Consider the following 24502-nt stretch of genomic DNA (forward strand, 5'->3'; position numbering starts at 1 on the left):
TGGTATTTGAGATTGTCATAAGAGCGACAAGCTTCCAGCAATGTCAAATTCCTGACACTGACTATGGGTCAGAACTTTCCATTAAGCTTTCCATTAAGCTTCCATTAATCTGGAAGCGAATCTGCCTGAAGATCAGATGACAGACACCAGAAAGCAAAGCTTATTTATGTATTCAGAGTTTAAAATAAGAAATTTGCAATCTTGTTTATGTTTTAAAAAAGGTTTCTACAAGTTTTTTGTGAAGAGGAAGAACTGTTTGCTTTTACAAAGTAGTAAGCAGACTTTTCTCTGGTATTCACAGCCTATTTGGGAAGTACTTTCCAGCATCTGTGGGCAAAGCTGTTTAAAAACAGTTCCCTACAAAAATAAAGTCGTAAGGCTATAAAGCATTTTTTTTCTTGGCAGACCAAAATAATTTTTTCCCAGTATTTCAGGAAGCCTCTGACATTCTCAAAAGTTCATTAGCTCGACTTTTGGGGAGGAGTTTTCTTTCTGTCTTTAATCTTCTACTGATATTGAGATTTACTTTTGTTTATATCAATGCAGGGCTATTTTTTATTACTTCATGTTTAGATGCTTGCTCTCTTATTGACATTTCAACTAGGTGCTGCTTTGAACAAAAAAGTAAGGGATTTTGTTGTTTTAAAAAAAACATATTCAGTGTTATATTGGATTCCAGACAGTGGGATTTATAATCTAATTCTTACAAGAGATTCAGAGCTTAATATCAAGAGCTGGAGCACTTCATTGTCCACATGTAGCATGTTGTAAAATCAGAAGTTCTAAATTATTTTTTTAAGTCTATTTTTCCTGTCTCAAAGAGTTGAAATATATTCTTTTTCTTCTTGCTGTTGATTAGCAAAAATTTCCTCACTCTCTGCTGTCGAAGAGTCATGCATATTTGATAGCTTTATCCTTTTCTCCTTAATATTTCAAGTAATTCAGCTAGACTATCTTCATCAATGGGGTAAGCAGAGCTGTAACACCTACTTAAGGGAGGGGAGCCATCTGGTTTCCTTGCAACTTGGAGCCTGCTGGCAAATATTAGGTTATACCAATTTAGAGCATGATGAAGTGGGAAATAATGGACATTTCTGAAGAATCTGAAATAGGATCAGCTGTTATCGGCAAAAATTGGCAGGTGCAGTGCACTACGCTGGCTGTAAGCGTGGTCTCAAGTTGGAGAGTGCAGCTGGGAAAATGACTTGCTAATTGAATGGTTGCAGGACTCCCAGCAGCTCTGAAAGTAGTGGAGCATCATTAATTGGAGGCTCTTGGTTGACTCAGTGGAAGCTGTCACAGAAAGAAGGATCCTGAAAGTTGTGGTTTACTTTCTAGATGTTTTAGTGTGTTTTTTGCCTGTTACACTGAATGAGTCCTCGTGGAGTCAGAAATGCTTTTAAACTCAGGGGTACTGGCCTAACCATCTATTTTTTTATTTACAGCATGGTGACAGTGGTTGGGAGTCATAAAAGCTACGCAATTGTACATTGTTTAATTGCACATTTCTGTTGTAGTCTTTCCCTTCCCTCCCTTTTCCCTTTTTATTTTCACTTGTGTTAGGTTTCAAAATTGGCTTGGAGCAAAATCATCCTTTTTTTTTTTTTCTTTTCTTTTTATTTAGAACCTTTCTTTAGAAGACCTTGTCCACAACTTGTTTCTTAGATTCATAAAAGTAGTTATAGAAAAAAAAATGGCCTAGTTTTGGTCTAGAATAGTCTTACATACACCTCTGGTGTATGTGGGTCTCAGAATAGCAGTGAATGCAACAGTATGTGTGCATTAGCTGTAGCTTCCTTTTTCATAAGTTGTTTTTGTTCATTTAGTGCAAACATATTGCAGTGCATCCTAGTTTGATATAAAGGCCTGTTGGCAAAATGTGGCATTTTCCATCAGCTGTTGACACACCTCCAGGGAAGATGTATTGGCAATGGGTGCTGTGCAGCAAGCATTGCTGACTTCAGAGTGCACTTCATGTGTCATTAGTGATGGCAGCATCCCTTTGCACCTAAAATTTCTCCAGCCATGTGCAGTGTAACTTTCCCGGGTGAGTTAAGAAGGCTGGGAGTTAAGAGACTTCAGAGACAGAGTTGTGCCACCCAGCACGCCTCTGGCCTGCATGGACAGGAGGTTTTCTGAGTGTGGATTGGATGAGGAACAGCAGGATAAAAGCTGGCCTGAGCCTCCTGAGTGGTGCTCATGGGCTGTAGGTCAAGTGTTAAACCCTTCCAGAGAACAGATGAAACCACTTTTTCATGTTGGTCCCTGAGCGTGTCTTCCAGTGGCCATGAAGCTCTTCCAAAGTTTAGAGGATATAGCTAGAGAAAATGCCTTCAGTTTGCATCTGCATTTGGATAACCTGTGTTAGGTGGGAGCCAGGAGGATGAAACAGGGAAGATTTGGAAGCTGTACCCTTGGATCCAAACCATGTGTGGCAAACATCAAGCACAGGACTGTGATGGAACCGAGAATAGCAAAACATTGATGAAGAAGCTCCTGCCTCCTTTTCCAGTCCCTGACAAGCTGTTTTGGGGAATGCCATGTTTTAGACATTGTAGCTTCATGTGGATCAATTTATGTCCCTGGTTCTAGCTTAACTCTTCTTGGATGCTTGCTTTGCCTCTTTTGATCTTCCTGGCATTAACAAGTGGATGGAAATAATTCACCTGGCCTCATAAATCAAATAAATTCATAGAATCATTTAGGTTGGAAAAGATCTCTAAGGCCATCCAGTCGAACTGTTAATTCAGTATTGCCAAGCCCACCCCTAAACCATGGCCTTGAAGTGCCAGGTCTTTTAAGTCACTGAAATACCTCCAGGAATAAGTGGTTCCACCACTTTCCTGGGCAGCCTGCTCCAGTGCTTGACAACCCTTCCAGTGAAGAAATTTTTCCTAATATCCTATTCTAAACCTACCCTGGCACAACATGAGGCCATTTCTGCCAGTTGTTACCTGGTGGAAGAGGCCAATCCTCACCACGCTACAACCTCCTTTGAGGTGATAAGAAATAAGGTCCTCGAGCCTCCTTTTCTGCAGTGCAGGGAACCTCACCACTCTCTACAACTCGTTTTTTATCTTTCCCTTTCCATCCCCACACAGCTGAATGAATCTGCCAAGCAGCTGATGGAGATGGACAAGCCGTGCTCGGCCGCCGCCTCGGGCTGTGACCTGCCGCTGGGGCCAGAGACGGTGGCGGTGGCGGCGGCGGCGGTGGGGCTGGCACCGTGCTCCACGCTGGCCGGCGCCGGGGCTGCCGGAGCGCCACAGCGCCAGGTGGAGGGCAAGAAGAACGCCAAGAAGCGCCACTCCTTCACCGCCCTCAGCATGACACACAAGTCCTCCCAGGCCGCCAGCAACCGGCACTCCATGGAGATCAGCGCCCCCGTCCTCATCAGCTCCAGCGACCCACGGGCAGCTGCCAGGATCGGGGACCTGAGCCACCTCTCCTCCAGCGCCCCGGCCCAGGTAAGGGGGAGTGAGGGCGGGTGGGATTCTCTCTTCTCTGCGGTCCATCTGGCTAGCCCTGAACTGGAGGAGGATGAAGAACCCATGTGGACAAAGGCAAAAGGTAAAGCAGGCTCCTTTTCCCGGGATATTGTCCAGCAGTTCATTCCCAAACAGGTTCCAAGGGAAAAGAGAGTGAGAGAAGATGGCGGGAGAATTTTAAACTCAGTGGGAGGGGGAAAACCCAACCACAGCCAATGGGATCACGCGGGTGGGGAGGGGCCAAGAGGGCTGAACCAACTCCACGGAGCCCGGGGGGATGCAGGACAAACCATTTCCAGTGCGATACACAAACCCGTGACTCGGCGCGGTACAGCAGCGCGTGTGGGCACAGTGGTATGAGAAGCCAGAGGATAAGGACAAATTGGATTCACAATACTGCAGCACTTTAAAAAACAAAAAGTAATCCTACAATTTGTTAGAAGTAATGCATCTGTTGCACCAGTTTCTGTTGTAGAAAGGAATGATTTTGAGTGATCCCATTAGCCTGAATGCATCCGTTACTCTGCAGGATAGCAATGTCAGTATGAAATTCACACACTGAGGATAAAAAAAGATTTTTTGAATAATTATTTCTGTGGAGATCACTGGAGGATGAGCAAATGTGCTGTACTTTGACAAGTGTTGTACCCGGCAAGTAGGTGCTGCTCAGAAAAACCCAAGGAGTTTTTAAACCATCCCACATGCTGAGAGTGCAGCCCTCTCCATCCTTCCCGCTCTCAAAGGAGAATGCAGCACAGCATCCTCCCAGACATCCCCACAGGTCACTAAAGAAGCTTCCAAGAGGCTGCTTCTGGGGCCCTGGCAGAAACAGGAGCCAAAATCACCAGGGGTGCACTGAAACCCTTGGCTATTGCCCAGTGTTGTTATGGACAAGGAAATCCAGCTGGAAATTTGCAGTTTGAAGGTGTAGAAGAGAAGGGAGAATAGTCACAGTCCCAAAGCTCTTATGCCTCAGCCTTCCTGCCCAGTCATCTACACATGTGTGTGTGCAGATTAACACCCACAGGTGGTTTATAGACCAGGAACCTCATAGTCTGTGCTGCTTGTTGGTGCCAAGATAACCTCAGAATGACAGGGTCTTTCCACACATCATGGTCTACTGAAAAAAGCCATCCTCCCCCCTTTTCTTCTCCCTGGACGTGCCTACTGGCCCCTCACATTCATGTGCCCATATAGGAACAAATAGATGGTGGTATGGGTACATCCATTTGCCAGCCCTGTGGTGGCCCAGAGCAGGAAGCAATCCATGTTACAGCCACTGCCCATGCTGGTATGCATGTAGATGGCCAGGAGAGGGACAAGCAGAAAACTGTAGGGGCTGCTTTGGGCAGAAATGCCTGTTTATGTCCATCTGTAGTGCTGGTGGGTCTCCCCTGTGAGGCCAGTGTGGTGCACCAGACCATGGGGTCACTCCTGAGAGCTGTGCCCTGCTGTGACCCATGACATGAGCCTCAGGCCCAGGTTTGCAAGGACACTGAGTGCCTGCATGCACACCACGTGTAATGCAGGGCCAGCCAAAACTGTACTGAGAGGACACTGCCATAGTGGAGCAGTACTGTCTGCCCCTGCCTCTGCTGCTCACTTCCCTCCACTGCCTATCCACACCAGGAGCCAGAGAGGCAGCTCAGTCCAACTGTAATAGCACTCATTTTCTTCCACATGCCTTTTCCAGAAAGGGTTTCTGTGGTGTAAGGTCTTTTCCCCCTTTCAGTCCCCAGCAGGAGAGTGAAGGTGAGGATATGGCCCCCACATAAAGCAGCATGGGTGCCAAGATGTACTGGGACATCTGTGAAGCAGCACAAGCACTACACGAGGGAGGGTCCCAAACTTGTCAAGTAAATGACACCCAGGTTTTTGGCACTGAAAGTGACACATTTGGACTTTACAGAGATGTGATAGACAGTGGCTTTTCTGTTGCTGTGCTAGTCAAGAGAAACACAACACACACCCTTTTTTGTTAGAGTCGTGTTGAAGATTCATTCTGAGCTATTAAACCACAAAAGTTATACCATGACACAAAAAGTGCCTTGATTATTCTCCCCCATTTTAACAGAATGACTGGTATGCGAAACCCCACTCATTTCTCAAACAATTTTGTCATTTGCACACAAGTGGTAGAGGACAAGAAGGACATGATGTTTCTGATGGCAAGTTATGATTATCAAAATCCAGCCCACAGGAAGCTTGGTTGCGTCATTTGCCGAGATGGGAAGACATGTATTTGGTGCCATGGTCAAAAGCTCATCTAAGGCTGGGGTGCAAGGAAGCCCATGGTGGGAGCAGGTTTGGGAAATGGTTCTGCGTCAGGGCATAGAGCCAGTTTGCAGACAAGGCAGCTGGGCACATGCCTCTAACACTGCTGGACAAAACTCTTGGCCAAAATCCAGGGGAAAAGAAGAGTCTTGGTGGCTCCAACCAGCCTTAGTGAAAAGAGGTTTCCCTCGATCAAAAAGTGTCATTGCACCCTGTCACCCCAATTGTGACATTTACATGTATTGATACATGTCTCTGCTTTTGGGAACCTTGTTTGCTAATTTGAAGGATTTAAACATTCTCCTTTGAAAACTTTGCTATGAATGTGGATTGATAGGGGGAAAATGTGGGGCTTTCACTATGTTCTCTTGACTGTAGGAGCAGCCTTCAGAAAAATGCTTGTAAGATTAGCAATAAAATCACAACAGCTACAAACATTTATTCACCTGCTTTTAAGCCTTCTTAGTTAGGTCTACAAAAATATAGAATTTGGCTCTTACCAAATGTACCTTAAAATTGTGCAGCTATATATATATATAACTATTAATCCCATAATAATAGGGGTTACTCTTTAATTAAATGTGTCAGAAATTCAGTTTCTTCTCTGCCATCTGCTTAGACCTGACATGGCTCTGAAGCAATTAATGATGCTTCAGCCTTAGACAGAATATCAGTTCAGCACTTTTCTTTTTATTCACATGGCTGAACGCCAGCCACAGTAGCATAAACAATGGGCCCCATGAGCTCTTACATCAAGGCATTCAGGGCACTGAGAATCTTGTCTTCAGATTTTTTGCTTTAAAATGCATTTGGCATTTTGAAGGTAAATATCCTGTATGTCTTGTTTGGTGTTTGACATCTTGACAAATCTGCAAACTGATTCTGCTGCTGCTTAGGAAGTGCTCAGGGGCGATGCTGAGAGCCTGGGCAGGTTATAGGAAGGCTGTGCATGTAGCTGCCAAACTCACCAGTGAGCTCTGCTGCAGGAAGATATCTCACCTTTCTTTCCTTGAAGAGGAATCTCTCTGTCCTACATGTCATTGTCACAGCCTTGGAGTGGTTCTCTTTGTAACCATCTCAGGCCCTTGCTGGTTTGCAACAACAAATTCAGCCAAAGTTTATTTCATAAAAGGGAAGCAACAAACTTACAGTGTCAGTATCTAGCAAATTTATGCCTTTTTTGTAAAAACTAGAATGTAAATTTGGTTTATTGTTTAATTTCCAGGCACTTTTTCATTACTTATTTAGTAGATTTCTTCATAAAAAGAAATAAAGGAATTTTGTTCAGTTTAGTAGGTACAAGTTTCTCTGGAACATATCAAGACTGGGATTTAGTTTGCAGAGGGATTCTACATTTTGAAAAACACAGTTGAACTTATAGCCTTGTTCTTATAGCCTGTCCTTTGAACAAGCAGAATTCAATTACAGGAGCTCTTGAATGGCATCCAGTCCCCCACCTCAAGGCAACCACCTGGTGCCCAGCGAAACAGTCTCCTCAAAACAAGCATCAGTTTTCCCTGTAGACCTGAGGCACCTACATGTGGAGCACCTGCTTTGTCTCTGCTGACAAGAGAAGAAACAGAGACATCTTAGGCTTACTGCCTAAGTTACTGCAGGAACTTAAAATTTAGGTGCAAATTTTACATGCTTCAGTAAACGTAACATATATTCCACCCCTTACAAGTTATTTCATGTGTAGTGCTTTATTCTTGTGGCTTTTGTCAATTCCTGTGAATTGAAAGCAGACTTCCACACTGAGCTGAAATGGTCTTTTTTTTGTTGTTTTTATGAGTCGTTAGGCTATTATAAGCCTCCAGGAGAGCACAGATTTCTACATATTGTGCACTGACATGCAGACCAGACTATGAAATCACATGTTTTGAAAGCAGTTCTGCATATCATTAATTTAATAATCAAAGACTGCTGGTCTTCCATAATGTGTTCATTGTTCTTTAAGCAGAACCAACTCAGCTGTTTTCCAAAAGCCAAGATGCATTTTGAAATGAATGATGGTCTTAAAAAAACTGACTACAAACTTTGGGATCTTTGAAAGGCAGAAGAATCAACTTGAACTCACCTCAACTGGATAAAATAGTGACTGGAATTCCACAACAGCCTGGATATAAAGCATCTAATTTAAAAGAGGCAATGCTAGAATCCTAATTTTGCCTGCAACTAAATTTGCTTGTATGCTTTTTACTGCATGATGAGCATCACTCATTAAATGTAGGATCTCCATCTGAAAGGTAATAGTGTCTGTCTATCATGCAGAATGTCCTATCATACTGGCCAAATGGATTTTTATTGAAAATGTAAGTAGTGCTGCAGGCCTGTGATGGAGCTGAAGCTGAATTAGGTTACGGGTGCAGAGGAGCAGCTCGTAACTGAGACTCCTTGGGGAGTGGGGAAGGTCCCCCTGGAAAGTAATCATGCCTAGGCCTCAGGTGGCTTGTCCTGCTTCCATTTTCACCCCTTATGAATTATTCGTCCCTGCTAGTTGAAAAGGTCATGGGTCAGTACTGCTCCAAATCCCCTGGATTTTGACAGAAAAAGCGTCTCATGAATAATGAAGCATGGCTTTGTGCACACCAGGGTAACAGCTGAGTGAGGAAGAAAGCATCCTCCCCACAGAAGGAACTTCTATGTGTGTTTTGAACAGCTCTTCACCGTGCACAAGAAGTCAATTTGTATCTGCAAGTATTAGTACAAGCTCCTAACCAGAGGACACATGTTCAGGAAAAGCTGAGAACAATGTCTTGCACGTTCCCAATCCCAAAGAGTGACAGCATTTGAAATGAAAAATGTTCCTTGAAGTGTCTTGCTGTATAAATCATTTGGAAGTGTGTCCTTATCAGTTATTTAGAAGTGCTGAATTTTAGCTGAGAAAATGTAATAGCAGAACTCTGTTTGAGCCTTGGCTGATAACCTAAATGTGCTGACCATGAGAGGCATACAGATTATACCTAAAATCCAGAGACTAAAAATGGACCTTGAATTTTCAAGTATACAACAAGCTCTGAGGAAATAACTCTTTCATCTTTGGCTGGGAGTCCAAATTCTATCCAACCTGTTCTGTTGCTGACTGTGAATGGCAACTGACTGGATACAAGAGCAAGACAGGTGAAGCTAAGGGCAGCTATTTCAGGAGGTAGCACCAGTCAAAATGACACAAGAGAAGAAATATTGGTCCAACCAGTCTTTCTGTAATTTAGATCAAAATGTGTCACAAAAAATGCATAAGAGCTTTTGCTAATGTCTAACATAAACTAATTATTCATCTTTGTACCTTTTCAGTTCTATTCATAGTTATTTATAATTGATTCCAGACATGACCTATTCTAAATAGGGGTTTTTTGGGTTTTTTTTTTTTTTTTTGGGCTACCAATTGGTATTTGAATATACTCTGTGCATATTGGGTATTGACAGTATTTGTCAAACTATTGCAAATGAGGCTCATGAGCTGACTCAGTCTATGGTCTGATTATGTAAACTACCAGAAATCCAGGTCAAAGCAAAATTGTCTTCAGGGAACTACCAGGTTAGAGACAGTGTCTTCTCTTTTTCCTATAATATGCCTTATCACAAATATATTTTGAAAGATTTTTCAAGAACCACACAAAATCTTATTTTTTTACAGGAACTAGGAAGAGAAAGTTGTGCTTTAGAAGGGTTATTTAACTGTGCATGAAATTCCATTGCCTGTAAAAGAAAAACAGTATATTTTTTCCCAGATGCTCCTCAGGGTAGTAACCTGAAAACATTTTACCACTGAAATAATTTTTGCACACAGCTAATCTTGAGGCTTTACAGTATCTGCCAGTCAGGTACTGGTTTGGAAGTCTCAAGAGCAAGTGAGAAACTATCTTGGTATTTACCCATACTGTAAAATCCTGTTCAGCTGGCACACACTATGTGTACATGCATGACATTTGAGCAGAAATTACTAAAGTGTGTATTTTCCTCTTTGTTTTTACTTGGAGGGTTTGTTTATTTGTTTACTGCTATTTTCTCCTTGGAGGGGGACTTCCTACAGGAGACATTGCACAGGATCCTGATGAGTTTGTTGTACAGTTATCAAAAGGACAATTATGAGTGTGGGATTAAATTAACATCTTTTACAGGTCAAGCTTTCACTTGAAGCCTTCCCATGTTTGATTTTTCATGTTCTTTGATCCCAGAATTACAAGAAACTATTTACTACAAACCCATTTAAAACCTTCTGGTGGAGAGCTATATCTTGAGTAGAGTCTGAGAGAAACAAGGCTAAATAAAATATAATTCTCATGATGCTCATCCCTATGATGCCTAATTAGTCCTCATTTGGGGGAGCTGAGAAGCTGTGAGACAGAATAATCAGTGCTTTTATGGATGGTAATGTCAGATGAATCTTCAGAAGAAAATGACAAAATTATTTGGGTTTTTTTCTTCTAATTTTTAGGCATCGTTAGATTGCAGGATAGGGGAAATGGAAGCTCAGGGAATTAATTTATTTGACTTCTCAGCTCTCTGCATAGCTCTGTGAGCTACTGAGAGAAGATATGGTCTAGAATTTTGGTCTGTTACAAACCAAAAATAATCATGCCCAACCTGGTCCTAGAACAAGCTGGCATAATACTCTGCATCACCTTCATCCACCGCCACAGACACTTGCAGGTTGTAAGAGCCCCTCTGTAAATCATATAAATTTAGCTCCAGCTTTTGCAGGAAGGAACTGGGTATTTATGCAGCTATTTATGCAACTGCAGCTGTTATCCTGCACATTTGATTGTTTTTCACACATGCTGTTATGGGGAAAAAGAATTCTTCCTCTAGAATTGATAAGTCCATTTCAGCCCCCACTTTGATAATTAGCATTTGATGAGGCTACTTGATCTTGCATGTAACACTTTTCATCAATACTTGGTGTCACTACCATGCATTAAGTGCTAATACATTATTTCTAGGAACATTAAGGTCCAGAATGATTGCCACAGTCATTGTTTTATGGAGTCAGCAAATTAGAGAAACGAGTCACAGGAATCTTAAAGACCATTACCCTGTTTTTATGATATTTCCAGAGGATGGTATGTCAACTTATGCAAGTTGAGTGGGTGTTTTCCTCATATTTTAAAGTAATATTAAAGAGAAATTTAAAGTAAGCTGTAAATATGCATTCAAGACATTAAAAGAATTTTTTCCTGAGAATTAATGAATGTGATAAGTACCCTGTGGTGAGAGAGTGCTGGGTTTTCTTTGAAGTCAAAACTGAGAATTCTGGTTGGTGATTTTCTAGATGATAAGAACATTCGTCTGATAGCAACAATTATTTTTCAGTGAAGGCTGCTGCAACCTGCAATATCACTGTACCCTGCTCTTAGTTTTATCACTGTCTTCCTGACTTCTATTCTGCTCGAAGACTGAGTCCCTTGCTTATGCAAGGCACTTCACTAATCCCTACAGGCACCATGCCTTTTCAAATTAAACCACAAATGTGGCCTTAAAGTACTGTGAAAATCTAAAGTAAATCTGCAAGGGAAAAAAAAAAATACAATTTATGCTAGAAGTCCAAACTAGTAATTATTATGCTTCCATAAAGGTGTGGATGGGAAAAGAGAAAGGGAGTGAATTTGAAAAGATGCTTCAGCCCACATATGTAGCTGTTATCTTTAATTTTCTGGTGTCTCTGAGCCTGTCAGTAATATTTGGGGGGGAGCTGTGTTTCAGTGGTCATACGGGAACTGTTGTGTTTATGGGGAAAAAAAAGCAAAAAGTCCTTTTAATATTACTCTCCAGTCCATAATCACATAATCACATACTACACCAGAGTAGCTGGTGATAAAAACAGAGGGCACAGCATGAGCTGGGAGTGAAATATCTGTATTGCAGCACTGTTGTGCCTGTGTGTATAGTCTGGGAGTTTTACTCAAGATTTAGCCTTGCACAGGACAGGTGGTGCTGCTGTGCTACCTGTGGTCACGAAAAAGCAGAAATTAGTGCAGAAGGATCAGAGGTGGCTTTCAGCATGCATTTGTGCATCTGCTTTTCCCTGTGGCTGGCATCTGGGTCTGTAGTGTCCAGAGGAAAAGAGTTGGTGCTGCTGAGCTGTTGAAACAGTGGTGAGTGGTGCTTGAAATGAAGTGGGAGCATGAAGAAGTCAGATTTAGCTGTTCATGGGCCTAAGTAAATGAGATCAGATTGGCAGTGTCTGGTTCAGAAAAATGAGATATAATTAGAATTAGGTAAATTAGAATTAGAATAAATGGCCTCCTAATCAAGAGGTGTGCACATGTGATCACCCAGGAGGTCATGCAGGAAATTCAATGGCCAAATGTTTAAAGGCATTAGAGACTCATAAGGATAGAGAGGAGCAGCAAATGGTATTTTCAGAAGTGATTCCTATTACTTAAATTGCAATAAAATCTGTGGGAATCAGGCAGTGAAGTACTTAATGCCACCCTGAGAAAACTGCAAGGTGCCTGTTTTTTATCAGTAAGTGCCTATGTGCCTCTTAAAATCCTGGCTGTCAGAGACATCTCCTACCTGTAAGGCTTTAGCAGTGCTGAGTAGCAGAGATTGAAGAAGGATTAGACACAAATGCTGCAGTGTTTGAGCCCTCCCTGCATAATGTCTGTGCATGGCTCTGTTTGTGTGTCTGGTGCCACACAAGGAAGATGGATCATGTAGGGACATGGCATCAGAAAGCAAGGATGTGGCACACAGCCTTCCTGAAAGGTATCAAAGCAGAGAACAAGAAAATCAGAGCATTGTCTTGGATTCCCATTCCCCTGGGCAGATGAAGAGGAAAGGAGGACATGTTTAATACCTTGTTCCTTAGATCACAGTAGCAAAAGTACAACCTGGCTCCAGGGCTAAATAAAGAAGGAAAACTAACTAAGTCCTGCTACCAGCTGTGATGGAGAAAGGCCTGCTGTGTTCTCCAGGAGGATTATTGGTATTACTGGTAACTGGAGAGATGCACATAAAATTGTAGGAAGAGTAGAAAGGTAGACTTCCAACACAGGTAATCAGAAGTATAAATAGATTACTCTTTTGCAAAAAAAAAGACTCTTCAAAATCTTATTGCAAATACTATCTTGCAAAATAGTCTAGCAATAGTGTATTTTATAGCATGAGTTAATTAGTGATAAACACAGAAGACAACAGGACCTTGAAAGAGTCAGCTTAGAAAGCTTTCACCAGCTGTGTCAGGGACTGTAGTTTAAATGCAAAGCTGGTGAACATTCAGATGCATAATAGCAATCAAGCAGCCACCAAGAGAATACAGCAAGGAGCACAGAGACACATGAAGCTGAAGAGCAGAATACTTTTGTGACAGTAAACATCAAGATGAGAACAGAGGAGCTGAATTCAATGTGTAGAAGGCCAGCAGGACCTGTGGAGTAAAAAATGATGATGAAAAGCAGGGTCATAGACAGACTGGAAAGTACACAGTTATGTCAAAGCCTATAGGGAGAGCAGCTAAAGAAAAACCAGAGCACAATCAGGAAGAAGGCACTTATCTAGAGTTTGGATGTATAGGATACTAGGCTGTACAAAGTGGCAAAAGTGTAGGTGCCAGGCTGGATGCAGTAATATTGGAGTAACCAGATATAGGCAAGAAACTGAATGTCAGGTAGATACATATATACAGAACTGTGGAGATATCTTTGGGATTATTCAAGGGAAGAAAGCAAAATTGTCATCCAGCATCAGTGAATGGCAGTTAAATGATTTCTTAACCCCTTGGACTATATTTTGTACAAGCATAACAGCACTTGAGATCATGCTTTCAGTAATACAAAAGACACAGAAGGTCTCATTGTCCATGCAAACAGGCAAATAGGTGGTGCTTTTGATGCTCTGCTCTTTTGGCTTGAACTCATTACCCTGCAGAGTCAGTCAGGCTGAGCCCAGGGTGCCTGCAGTGGCCACTCATGTGTCTTAAAGATGAAGCATTGGTCAGCTCCCAGAGCTGGATATCATTGTGGAATGAGCCCTGTGATTGGAGTGCTGGCACCGAGGGCTACAGGCTTCAGGAGTAGGGCAGGACAGGTGAGAGAGGTGTGGCACTGTAAGTAAGGGAGAGGTTGATTGTACAGCCCTTAGAGTTAGTAATGATATGATGAAGTGCCTCTGAGTGAAGACTGGGGGGAAGGAAAACAAAGCAGGTAATGTAAGAGTGTTTACTACTGATTGCCCAGTCAGGATGTAAAACACTAGTGAGTTATTCTGTAGGCAACTAGGACAGCTCTCTGGATAAGTAGCCTGTCCTTATGGGAGATTTCAACTTACCAGACATCAACAGGAAATATCATACTTCTGTGACAAGTATTGGAAATTCTTGAGGCTTATAGGAGAAAACTGCTTGTCATTCATGCTTAGTGAGCCAGCTAGGGAATGTGCCCTCCTGGACTTGCTATTTGTGAGTAGAGGACTCATGAGGGATGTGACAGTAGGTGGCTGTCTTGGCTACAGTGTTCATGAAATAACTGAGTTTAGGATTTTCACTGTAAAGACAAAAAAGGATGGCAGAGTTGCTTTCCTGGACTTCATAAGAGCAAACTTTATGCTGTTCAGGGTGTTATTTAGCAGAGTGCCTGGGAATCTGCTTTTAAGGACTTTGGAGTCCACAGGTGCTGGTCAGGTGACCAGGTGATCTGTAAGATGCACCTTTCAGAAGCACAGGAGCAGACAGCTTCACCACCTGTGAGTCAAGCAAGCAGAGCAGAAGACCAGGTTCTCTCAACAGGGAACTCCTTGTGGAGGTCAGGAGGAAAATGAAACTGTAGGACCTCTGGAAGCAAGGTGAGGCCTCTCAGGAACCTGAGTACAGAGCTGTGGTTCATTTACACAGAGAGAAGACATGAAAGGCCAAAGGTCAATTAGAGTTGAAACTGCCCAGTGTTGTTTCAAATAACAAGAAGGGCTCTTTTTTCAGGTGAGGTCTAAAGAAAAAAAGGTGATATTTGGTGAAAGTGGTGAATACTTGATAATAGTTGGTAAATACTTACAGGAATGAAGAAAAATCAGATGCATTCTAAGCAATTTTTGTCTCAGTCTTTAGTAGACCTTCAGCTTCCCAGCCCCCCTGAGTTGAAGGACCACAAATGTGGGAACAGTGACTTTCTATTTATGGACACTGGAATTGTAAGGGACCAAAAATATCAGCTGAATATTCACAAATCCATGGGGCCTCATGGGATTCACCCAAGTGTTCTGAAGGAGCCAGCAAATGTTATGGCAGGGCCCCTCTCAATCATCTGTCAAAGATCTTGGAGGTTTAGGGAGGTCCTGCTGACTGGAAGTTTGACAATGTTACTCTATCTACAAAAAAAAAAAAAAAAAGGCATGAGGAAAGACCCAGGGAATTACAGACCTCTTAATTTAGCTTCATTTGCTGAAAAAATTATGGAGATGATTATACTGGGTACTACTGAAAGGCATTTAAAGAATGATACAGTCATAAGGAACAGTCAGTATGGGTTCACAAAAGTTAAGTCCCATTTAACTGATTTGATGTCCTTCTATAACAGGATCACCTGCCTAGTGGATGAAGGGAAAGCAGTGGAAAAGGTTTTTCAGGATTTTAATAGGCTTTTGATCCTGTACCTCAGCATCTTTCTGGACAAGTTGCTCAGCCATGGAATGAGTGAACTTGTGATGCACTGGTGAAGAACTGGCCAAACGCCAGCTCTCAAAGAATTACAGTGAATGGGGGCTACAGCTGGCTGTTGACAGGTCACCAGTGGTGTTCTTTGGGGTTCAGTTTTAGGGCCAGTTCTGTTCTCTCTCTCTCTATATATATATATACACACACACATATACATATATATCAGTGATCAGGATACAGGATTTTAATGCACCACTAGCAAATTTGCTGATGATACCAAAGTGGGAGGTGCTTTTGGCTCTCTTGAGGGACAAGAGGCCTTGCAGAGAGATATAGATACCATGGAGCATTAGGCAATGATTAATGGGAGGAAATTATTTAACAATTCAAAATGCTGGATTCTGCTCCCCCTAGGATGGGGCAATGCCAGGCACAAGCATGGATTAGGAGAGGAGTGGCTGAAGAGCAGCCCTGCAGAAAGGATCTAGGGGTGCTGGTGGACAGCAGCCTGTGTGAGATACCAGAGGGCAAACCCTGTCCTGGGGTGCATCAAACAGAGCATCAGCAGTCACTCAAAATTATCTTGCTGTATCCAGAATGGCCTCAGGCCTCACAAGCCTCCCCTGGAGCACTGTGTGCAGTTCTGGGCTCCACCAGGGAAGGAGCATGTGAAGGTCCTTGAATGTCCTCCAGAAGAGGACAACAAATCTTGTGAAAGGACTGCAAGAAATGTCCCAACAGGAGCAGCTGAGGACACTGTGCTTGTCTGGTTTGGAGAGAAGGAGGCTGAGGGGTGACCTCATTGCTCTCTACAGCTTCCTGAGGAGGGGAAACAGAGAGGGAGGTGCTGAACTCTTCTCCCTGGTGTCCATCGACAGGATGCATGGGAGTGGTCCTGTGGGAATGCCCCACAGGACATTCAGGCTGGACATTAGGAAGCATTTCTTTACTGAGAGGGTGGCCAAACTCTGAAAAAAGCTTCCTAGAAAAGTGGTTGATACCCCAAACCTGTCAGTGTTTAAGAGGCATTTGGACAATGTCCTTAATTGGTTAACCTTGAAGTGGTCAGGCAGTTAGACTTGTTGCAGGTCACTTCCAATATAAATATTCTATTTTACTCTATTCCATTCTGTCCTGTTCTATCCTTTCCTGCTGTGTTTTCTGACTTTACAATTGCACCCTGAAGCTGTTCATTCAGGTCTGTTTTTTTCATGAGGTAAAATCTAAACTTTATTTCCTAGAAAGGAAAGATGGAGACTGATGCATTTTCTGTCTTTTTAGAGACCATTTCTCTACTCCAGAGGAGGCACACTGTGGTAGAACAACATGAAGAGGTTTGAACTAGTTGATTTCTCACTTCTTGGATGAGGCAGCTGCCAGGTGTCTCAGTCCAACATCTTCTGCAATTCCTAACCCCATTAACCAGCTCAACATAACAAATGAGGGATGATTCCTCAGCTATCCCTAAATTTCTTAGTGAGCTGGTGTGTTTTTTCTGTAAGCTGATACTAGTTCACTGACGTGACAGGCAGTATTAATACAGCCTTAGTCATAGAGCTGGAAAGAATGCTTTTTACACATAGGACCAAGAGCTGCCTGGATCCTTCTTTGTTTGAGCAAGCAGCCAGAAAGTTAGAGGAAATAATGAGAAAAAGGAGATGTACTTGTCAATACAATTTCATGATTGAGTGTAGATGTTGGTGAGAGATGGGACATCTTTCTGCTTTTTGCCAGAATCTATGGAATCACAATGCAGTGTTTCCATGTTTTGTTGCACAATTTCCTAATGATACTGTGTACATACACAAAGCAATACAGTTCAGCAATGCACTGTCAAGACAGAACACTAATAATTATATGGCTTCTTTGGAATGAGGTAACCATGAAATCCAGTAATTAAGTAGCAATTTGTGTCTTGGTTCAACTCCATGTCTTGGTTTAATTCAGTGTCATTTTTAAGTGCAAAAATTGTCCCTGTGTTTGTGTCCCAAAACTCAATATGTACTGTTAGATAGAATTTTGAAACAGAAAAGCTCTAGTGGAGGCCTGTGAACTGCTCAGAATCTTTGCTGTGTATAACAAACTCTGCCTGAACCTGCAATTTGTGGGTATTGGTCCTGACTTTGTAGAGCCATTCTGCATGTGGACATGCATAAAGCATATGGTTAGACTTATTAAAAACTTTTTTGCTCAAGTAAACCATTACAAGTCCCATGAGCCCATCTCTGCCCTGTCTGCAATGAAGATCTGTTGCTACAGGTCTTGGCATTAGTTCAGGAGATGTTTCCAGTCAGGATTCATTTTTGACATAGATGAATGAGGATTTTGGTGAGACAACTCAAAAAGAAATTGCCCTACATAATTTGGCTGAGCATTACGCTTTGAGAAATGAATGATTACATTTAGAATTGCCTTTCACATTAATAGCTAGAGAAGATCTGTCCAGCTGTCTAGATGAGAGTGGAGATTTACTTTCTGGGGTAAAAGTGGAGTGAACTACTTTCTCCATTCAGAAAAAGTTTTGGGTTTTGTAGTCACCTTTTTTGAAGAAGAAGAAGAATATAAGTATATTCCTGATGATAAAAAAGTATATATAAATGACACTGCATTCTGGAAATTGAATAGTATCTTCTTCTCCAGAGATCCATAACCATTAACCAAAAGAGTACCAATAAAAAACAAGTTTTTGAAGGTAAAAGGTTACTTTTCTCAGAGAAAGTACTATTGCAGAGATGCACTTGCTGAGCTGACTTTACAAAGCAGTTATGTAGTTTTACACTGTAAAACTTTTAAGACATGCGTACAACATACAACTAAAATGTCTCTGACAGGTGCATGGAAATTTTGCTAATCCTTTGTGTCAGAAATGTATTTTTGGAATGTGTAAGTCTAGAATACACGTTTTTGAATGCAATATCATAAAGCTAGAAAATCTAGGAATTTATGAAATATATGGTTTATTCTTCTATGCCTTCACCCATGGCGATTTAGGAAATGATTGGCTTCATCTTAAATCCCTGTGTGTTCTTCTTTTGTATTTTCAGGATTCCTCTTTAATTGGAACAGCCACAGTGGCTGGTCCCAGGACAAGTGCAATAATTGGAGATCAGGGAACACCACCGAAGGTCCAGCTCCCCCTCAATATGTAAGCAGCTCAACTCAGTCACTGTGTACTCTTTGTTTCCAATTCTGTGTGTGCATGTGTGTGTTTGCTTGAAACCTGAATGCCCAAATCTCAGCTCAGGTGCATTTTGAGAAGAGAGAGATTGCAATTTCAAACATAAGGCAGCTCCTGATGAAATTGAAAAATTAATAGAGAAGGCTGAGGCTTCCCCCCTGTATGAATCACTGTGAAGCAAACTGAATACCTCTGAGCTAGAGAAAATCTTCTTTTATTTAAAGCTCTTAAAAAGATGTAGTCCCATGTAATTAAACACCTGATATATTCATGATTAACCAGAAAAAAAAATGGCCCATTGCACTTTTCTGGTGCCATCAACAATGAAGGAACAAAGGCAATGAATGAACTCCATATCTCCACATGCAGTTTTGTTGAATAGTGCATAGAATAATAGAAGGTTCACAGAACAAAAAGAGTAGACTTCATTATAGCAAGTCTCTTCTAGCCTGGTTGCTTTATCTGATATTTGTCTAATTAACTACTGAATCCTTTCCTTTCAACATATATACCTTGTAAAAGCAGACAACTACACACACACACACACACACACACACACACACACACACACACATTTTTGAGTTTTATGGTATGGTTAAAGCAAGGTCTGAATACACAAAATCCTAAAAACAATAGAGGAGATCTTTTTAAGAAACAGGGGTGTTGGATCAGAAGAAAAAAAATTCTTGTTAGCTACTTGTTTGAGATCTTTATACCAGAGGGATGCCTCACATCACTGAATGCCCCATGAGATGAGAGGTCTCATCATCACCCTGTGTTCTGTGTGACACATAGTGGGGCACGTTTGTTTCAAGCTTTGCCCTGACTAGGAAGCAGTAACTGGCAATATTTGAAGTACCTAGCTGCTGAATCAGGACATTTTCCAGCTCTCTGGCAATATCCCTGACTCCATGCCTCAGCAAGCCTCCCCTTCTCCCTCCCATGCTTCTCCTGTCATCTCCCTTGTGAAGCAGCCTTGTAATCCAGTCTGTCATTCTGCATTTGCGAGCCAAGTTCCAGTCAAAGAGGATGCATTATTTGAAAGCTGTAGCAGTAGTGGGGAGGTGCAACTCTAGACAAAGCCCTGGGGCTCCTGTGTTATAGGCAGCTACCCAAGGCCAAGAACACTTCACACTTAGACCTTTTTCAGGGAACTTCTAATAAACATTTTGAGTTCTTCGAGGTCTCACTCATAACCCTTAGCCTCACTGTTTCACATAGCCCAGAATAATCTGATACTACATTTTGCAAGATTTCAGATTGTTATTTTAACACTTTTTTCCTAGGCTGTACAGAGTTAGCTGGTGAAGTTTCACACCTAAAATCTAGAGAACAGTGAAATGTTTCCAAATCCAAAGACTTTGGCTTAAAGCAAAATCATCTTCAGCAAATGGGACCACTAGACCTGATTTCCTGCTAGAGGAAAAACCCAGAAACAAATTGTGGGGAGGGAAGCTGCCTGCAATCAAACTGTTTTCAGCCATGGATGCGAGCAGGCATCGCCCCAACTCTCCTGCAGCTGCTTCCCTGCCAGGAATGGAGTTTGTACCTGCCCACGGGCTGGGCTTGTCACTGGGTTTGGAGAGCCCTGTGCCTCTGCAACTGAAGAGGAGACCCCCAGGGATGGGCATCCTCACTACCCACCCACACACAGGAGGTGGGATTGCTGATCCACAGACAAAGTGCTGATCACTGGTTTTGTCCCAGGGTCACTCTATGTGGTTGTCACACACAGGCTTTCATCACTTTAGCCATACAGAGGTTGGTCTCTTTCGGTATGGTGTCTGTGCTGGGCTGTTTTACACCTTCTTTCAATCTCTGCAAGGATTTCAATACTCTATGCAGAGGATGTTTAGACTCATTGTGATTTTGGATATTCAGACTTACTGCTAGCTGATTTGGGGGAATTTGCTGGGTGAAGCTAGTAGGAGAGAACAAAAATAAACTAATAGGAGATCTGGAGATAGCTGCAAGGATCAACAGCTTATGTTCCGCTTACAATAATTTTCCTTGCACCTTCTTCCAGAATCTCCACCTGTAAATTACATTTTTACATGTAGCCCCTTGGGGGAAAAGGTTTATCTAAAATGCTCCATCCCTGACCCCCTGCTTTACCCATAGTTTCTGAATCCGAGCCCTGTGTAAGCAGCAATTTCAAAAGAGACAGTCAAAGCCACACTTTCTGCTCCCTCAAGTGAGTGCAGTCTGACACTTTCTGTTATGTTCTTGCAGAGCACAGTTCTGAAGGATTAGCACTGAAGCATGCAACCTTATTTCTTGTCAGGGTGATGTATTTTAAAGTTCTTCAGATCATATGTAGCCTCATGTTTTCTGTCAGGTGAACAGTTACAGACCTGTTCAAGACCACCTGATTATATAGGCTAAATAAAGGATGCACAGGGTGGTTTGTCTCATCTGTTGACTAATGAAATACAGTTTCTGATTATGTCTTTGTACCCCATGCACGTGGTAAAAAGAGCCAGGCACATCAGCCTAATATCCCCAAGGAGCTGTTACCAAATATTTCATATTCTGCTCATTACTGCTGTTTATTTGCTACCTTCAGAACAAAAATAAGGAAATCTACAGTACAATAAAAAAGTAAAATCAAGAAAAATAACAGGATTTTTTCCTCCATTATATTTCCTGGAAAGCAGAAATAAAAAGTCATATATCATTTTTATTGGCTGAAAATCTACAATCACAACTGCTATAGTTTTTATTTTTTCTCTGGTTCACTGCTATAAGGTGGGCACCAAGCCTCTTCTCACCCACCCCTGAGCCTAAGAGCATTCTGCTGCACTTTGTAATGTAAATGCACTTTCTTTGTTTCCCCATTTCTCTTAATTTATTTTCACTGCCTGTAAATTACAAATAAATTAAAAAACTCAAGAAGGTACAACTTTGATCAAGAATTACCAGAAATCCCTCTTTGCATCTGTAGAAAAGCGACAGTAGAAAAAAATCTGGTATTTACAAAGAAAATGTTGTTCTGTGTGTGCACTCTTGCTATTCTATCCTGACTTTCCATTATTTCCCAAAGTGCAAGCAATCATTCTTAATTTTCAACAAGAATCTCTCTAACAGAGAGAGAATCTGTAGGGATTTTAAGCTGTAGTCATTTCACAACAGTAGACACATCCCTGAAGTAGTAACAGAAGAACAAAAGAGAGATAAATAGAAAGATTCTAAACAAAGGGAATAAATAAAAGCTTTAATTAAATGAAAAGTTCTACATATTGGATCCTATATTGAAGATTTATTAGAATACTTGCATGCAAAATATCCTAAACCAAATTCTGTCACTTCACTTACTTAAGTAAAAATCCCTTTGCAGAATGTGGCCCTTTCTCAAATTTTGTTTTACCAACATAGTAAAAGAATTACCGTACCAGATCAGAACAGTTTGGTGTGTTGTTTCTAAACTTCTAAACATAAATAGCATCAAGAAAGCTGCAAGAAAAGCTTTTTAAATTGCCTACACATAAGAAAATTTTCTTCTTAAACTCCACAACAGAGGTGGATCCCACCCTGAAGCGTATGAATGTATACTTCTTCCAGATGTCAGGATTTGCAAAGCCTCTTACTCAAGCCCTTGTTACTCTGGCTGTCACTAATTGTAACTGTTGCTCAGTCCTTAACTTCAGTGCTGCTTTGTGCACCGTTTTGCTTTGGTTGTGCCCTGAGTGAGAAGCATGTCTCATCAACTTCTAAATTACCTTTTACTCTGTCTTAGAATCCAGTCTTGCCCTCCCTTGTTTGTAGCAGCCTGTAAGGATGTCCTTTTTTAACCACAACTTCTGAACAGTGCTTCTGGTCGCTCTCTGCTCTGTGGGGCTGGAGCTGGAGCAGGGCAGGTGGTGGTTGATGCCATCTGTGTGCTCTGTCCCTGTGTGACCTCTCCCCACAGCTACCTAGCCCTGTATGCCTACAAACCCCAGAAGAACGACGAGCTGGAGCTGCGCAAGGGGGAGATGTACCGGGTCATAGAGAAGTGCCAGGACGGCTGGTTCAAGGGCACCTCTCTCAGGAGTGGCATGTCCGGGGTCTTCCCAGGCAACTACGTGACACCTGTTTCAAGGTGAGGACCACTGGCCTGTGCTGGGGCTGACAGGGATTCTGGATGACACTGAAAACAATGTAGCTCTGCTTTTAAATCATATTCCCCTTCCAGAATTTCTCTGGTGACACCGTGGACTTCTGTAATGATACCTGCTGGTTGTAGCATTTGAGTTGTCCTCAGGAGATTGCACTAGTTGTATTAGATGATGGCATTTTTAAACTCTCATAGGCACAGGTTTTACTATTTTAAAAAATCTGTTGGCTAATGATTTTGTTGTTATAAAACTACTGGACATGTAACAAAAGAAGAAATGTTTGTATCTTGCTTTTCAGTAGCTCCTCATGTTGATTTTGTTCTCCTTAAAGCAAAGATCTGGGATGGTTTGGACTAATGGTTGTACAGTTAAAATTCCAAAGTGGTAGGAGAGTTAAATAAATGGCCTGATTTTATGTAAACCCCCCCCTCCAGTTGCAGCAGATGAGAAAAGGAAAGAATGGCATTTTTGGGAGAGGAATGCCATTTGTCAGAGTTCAGTATTGGACAATACCAAATCAAAGTTGAGAAGCTGAGAAGAAAGTTCATCTCTGTGTCCCAGACTGTTTGCCCTACATGTTCCTTGCAGGTGAATGCTAGCATATCAATGCCCATATCTCCTTTAGAGCAATGGTGGATTTGCAAAACGAACTCATTCCTTCTCATGTGCTCTCAGTCTCTTCTCCCCCATGCACATTGTCTCCAACATCCTTGACTCCTCTCCAGAGAAGGGCACCTCACAACTCAGATACTGCTGATCTTGAGAAATTGATCCAGCTTTGTTGCATCTAAAATTTATGTCAAGTCTGTAGCATGTGTTCTGAGTAACACCAAAAGTTAAGAACACATCAGAAGGCAATAACTAAGCCTGCTGACAGTCCTAATATTGCCTTTCAGTAAGGAAACACCAAATATTAATTCACTGGCTCTTCACTGTTCATCAACCTAAATGTATTTACCTTATTTTATAGAGCCCCTTGGCTGCCTTCACTCCTTGCCTCTTTAGCTCTTAATTAGTAAGGAAGTTTGTGCTGAAGGGTTGGTTATCTGAATCAGCAAGACTTTATTAAATGCAGCATGTCACAGCTAGAACAAGACAGAGAAGTGCTAAAGGGCAAAAATGCTTTCCACAAAACCTGCAAGCAGCATTATGATTATATTTATGATCCTGTGGGCTAATTAAGTTTCTGTATAAATCATTCTCAGTGAGAATAGCAATAAAAATCTGATAGCAACAAAATTCCCAATTTGCACTACTTTCAACATACTTTACTCCTCTTTGACAGAAAAGCAGAGGATTAGATTCATACATGTTTTTCTGCCACTCCCTACAAAACCCAAGGAAAAAAAGTTGTGAATTTAATAACACTGAACTAGATTTATATGCTGCCAAAACACATGTGAGTGGAGCATTATGGAAAAAGAACAAAACTATTTACATGGATAGACAGGCATAGGCCAGCAGAGAAAATTTGCCACATCCAACATCCATCCATCTCTTTTGGAGTCACAGATAGTTTCTGTACTTGGTGGTGGGCATGTTTGCCTGAACACAGCTCTCAGTGGACTGTTAGATGTGCTTTTCTGGCAAACTCAGTCTGGTGCAGATGGCTCAGCCAGCTCCAGCTGAACCTTCCTGCCACCCTGCCAGCTCTTCACAGCAGATGACAGACACTCAAGATTTCCATCTGGTGGGATTCCCAGCTTTTCCCAACCTGAAGACTTACCAAAAAAAAAAAAAAAAAAAAAAAAAAGAAAGAAACTAGAAAATCAGATATATTTAACAAAATGTAATCCAGGCAAACTTTGCACCATGAGATAAGTCAAGTCAATGACACCACAGTGATCTTTCTTCTTTGAGGGAGGATTGGGCAGAA

At 41.8% G+C, this 24502-nt stretch overlaps 1 protein-coding gene across 1 annotated transcript in view; it reads left to right on the forward strand.

Annotated features, from left to right (window-relative positions):
- Nucleotides 1-24502, forward strand: part of SH3RF3 (SH3 domain containing ring finger 3) — a 240872-nt gene that overhangs the window by 176217 nt on the left and 40153 nt on the right. The window contains exons 4-6 of the mRNA XM_079299987.1: nucleotides 3102-3467; nucleotides 18396-18496; nucleotides 22440-22610. Of these exons, the coding sequence (XP_079156113.1) occupies nucleotides 3102-3467; nucleotides 18396-18496; nucleotides 22440-22610 (638 nt within the window). The remainder of the gene's footprint in view (nucleotides 1-3101; nucleotides 3468-18395; nucleotides 18497-22439; nucleotides 22611-24502) is intronic.

Source organism: Erithacus rubecula, assembly GCF_903797595.1.
Source record: "Erithacus rubecula genome assembly, chromosome: 1".
Lineage (NCBI taxonomy): Eukaryota > Metazoa > Chordata > Aves > Passeriformes > Muscicapidae > Erithacus > Erithacus rubecula.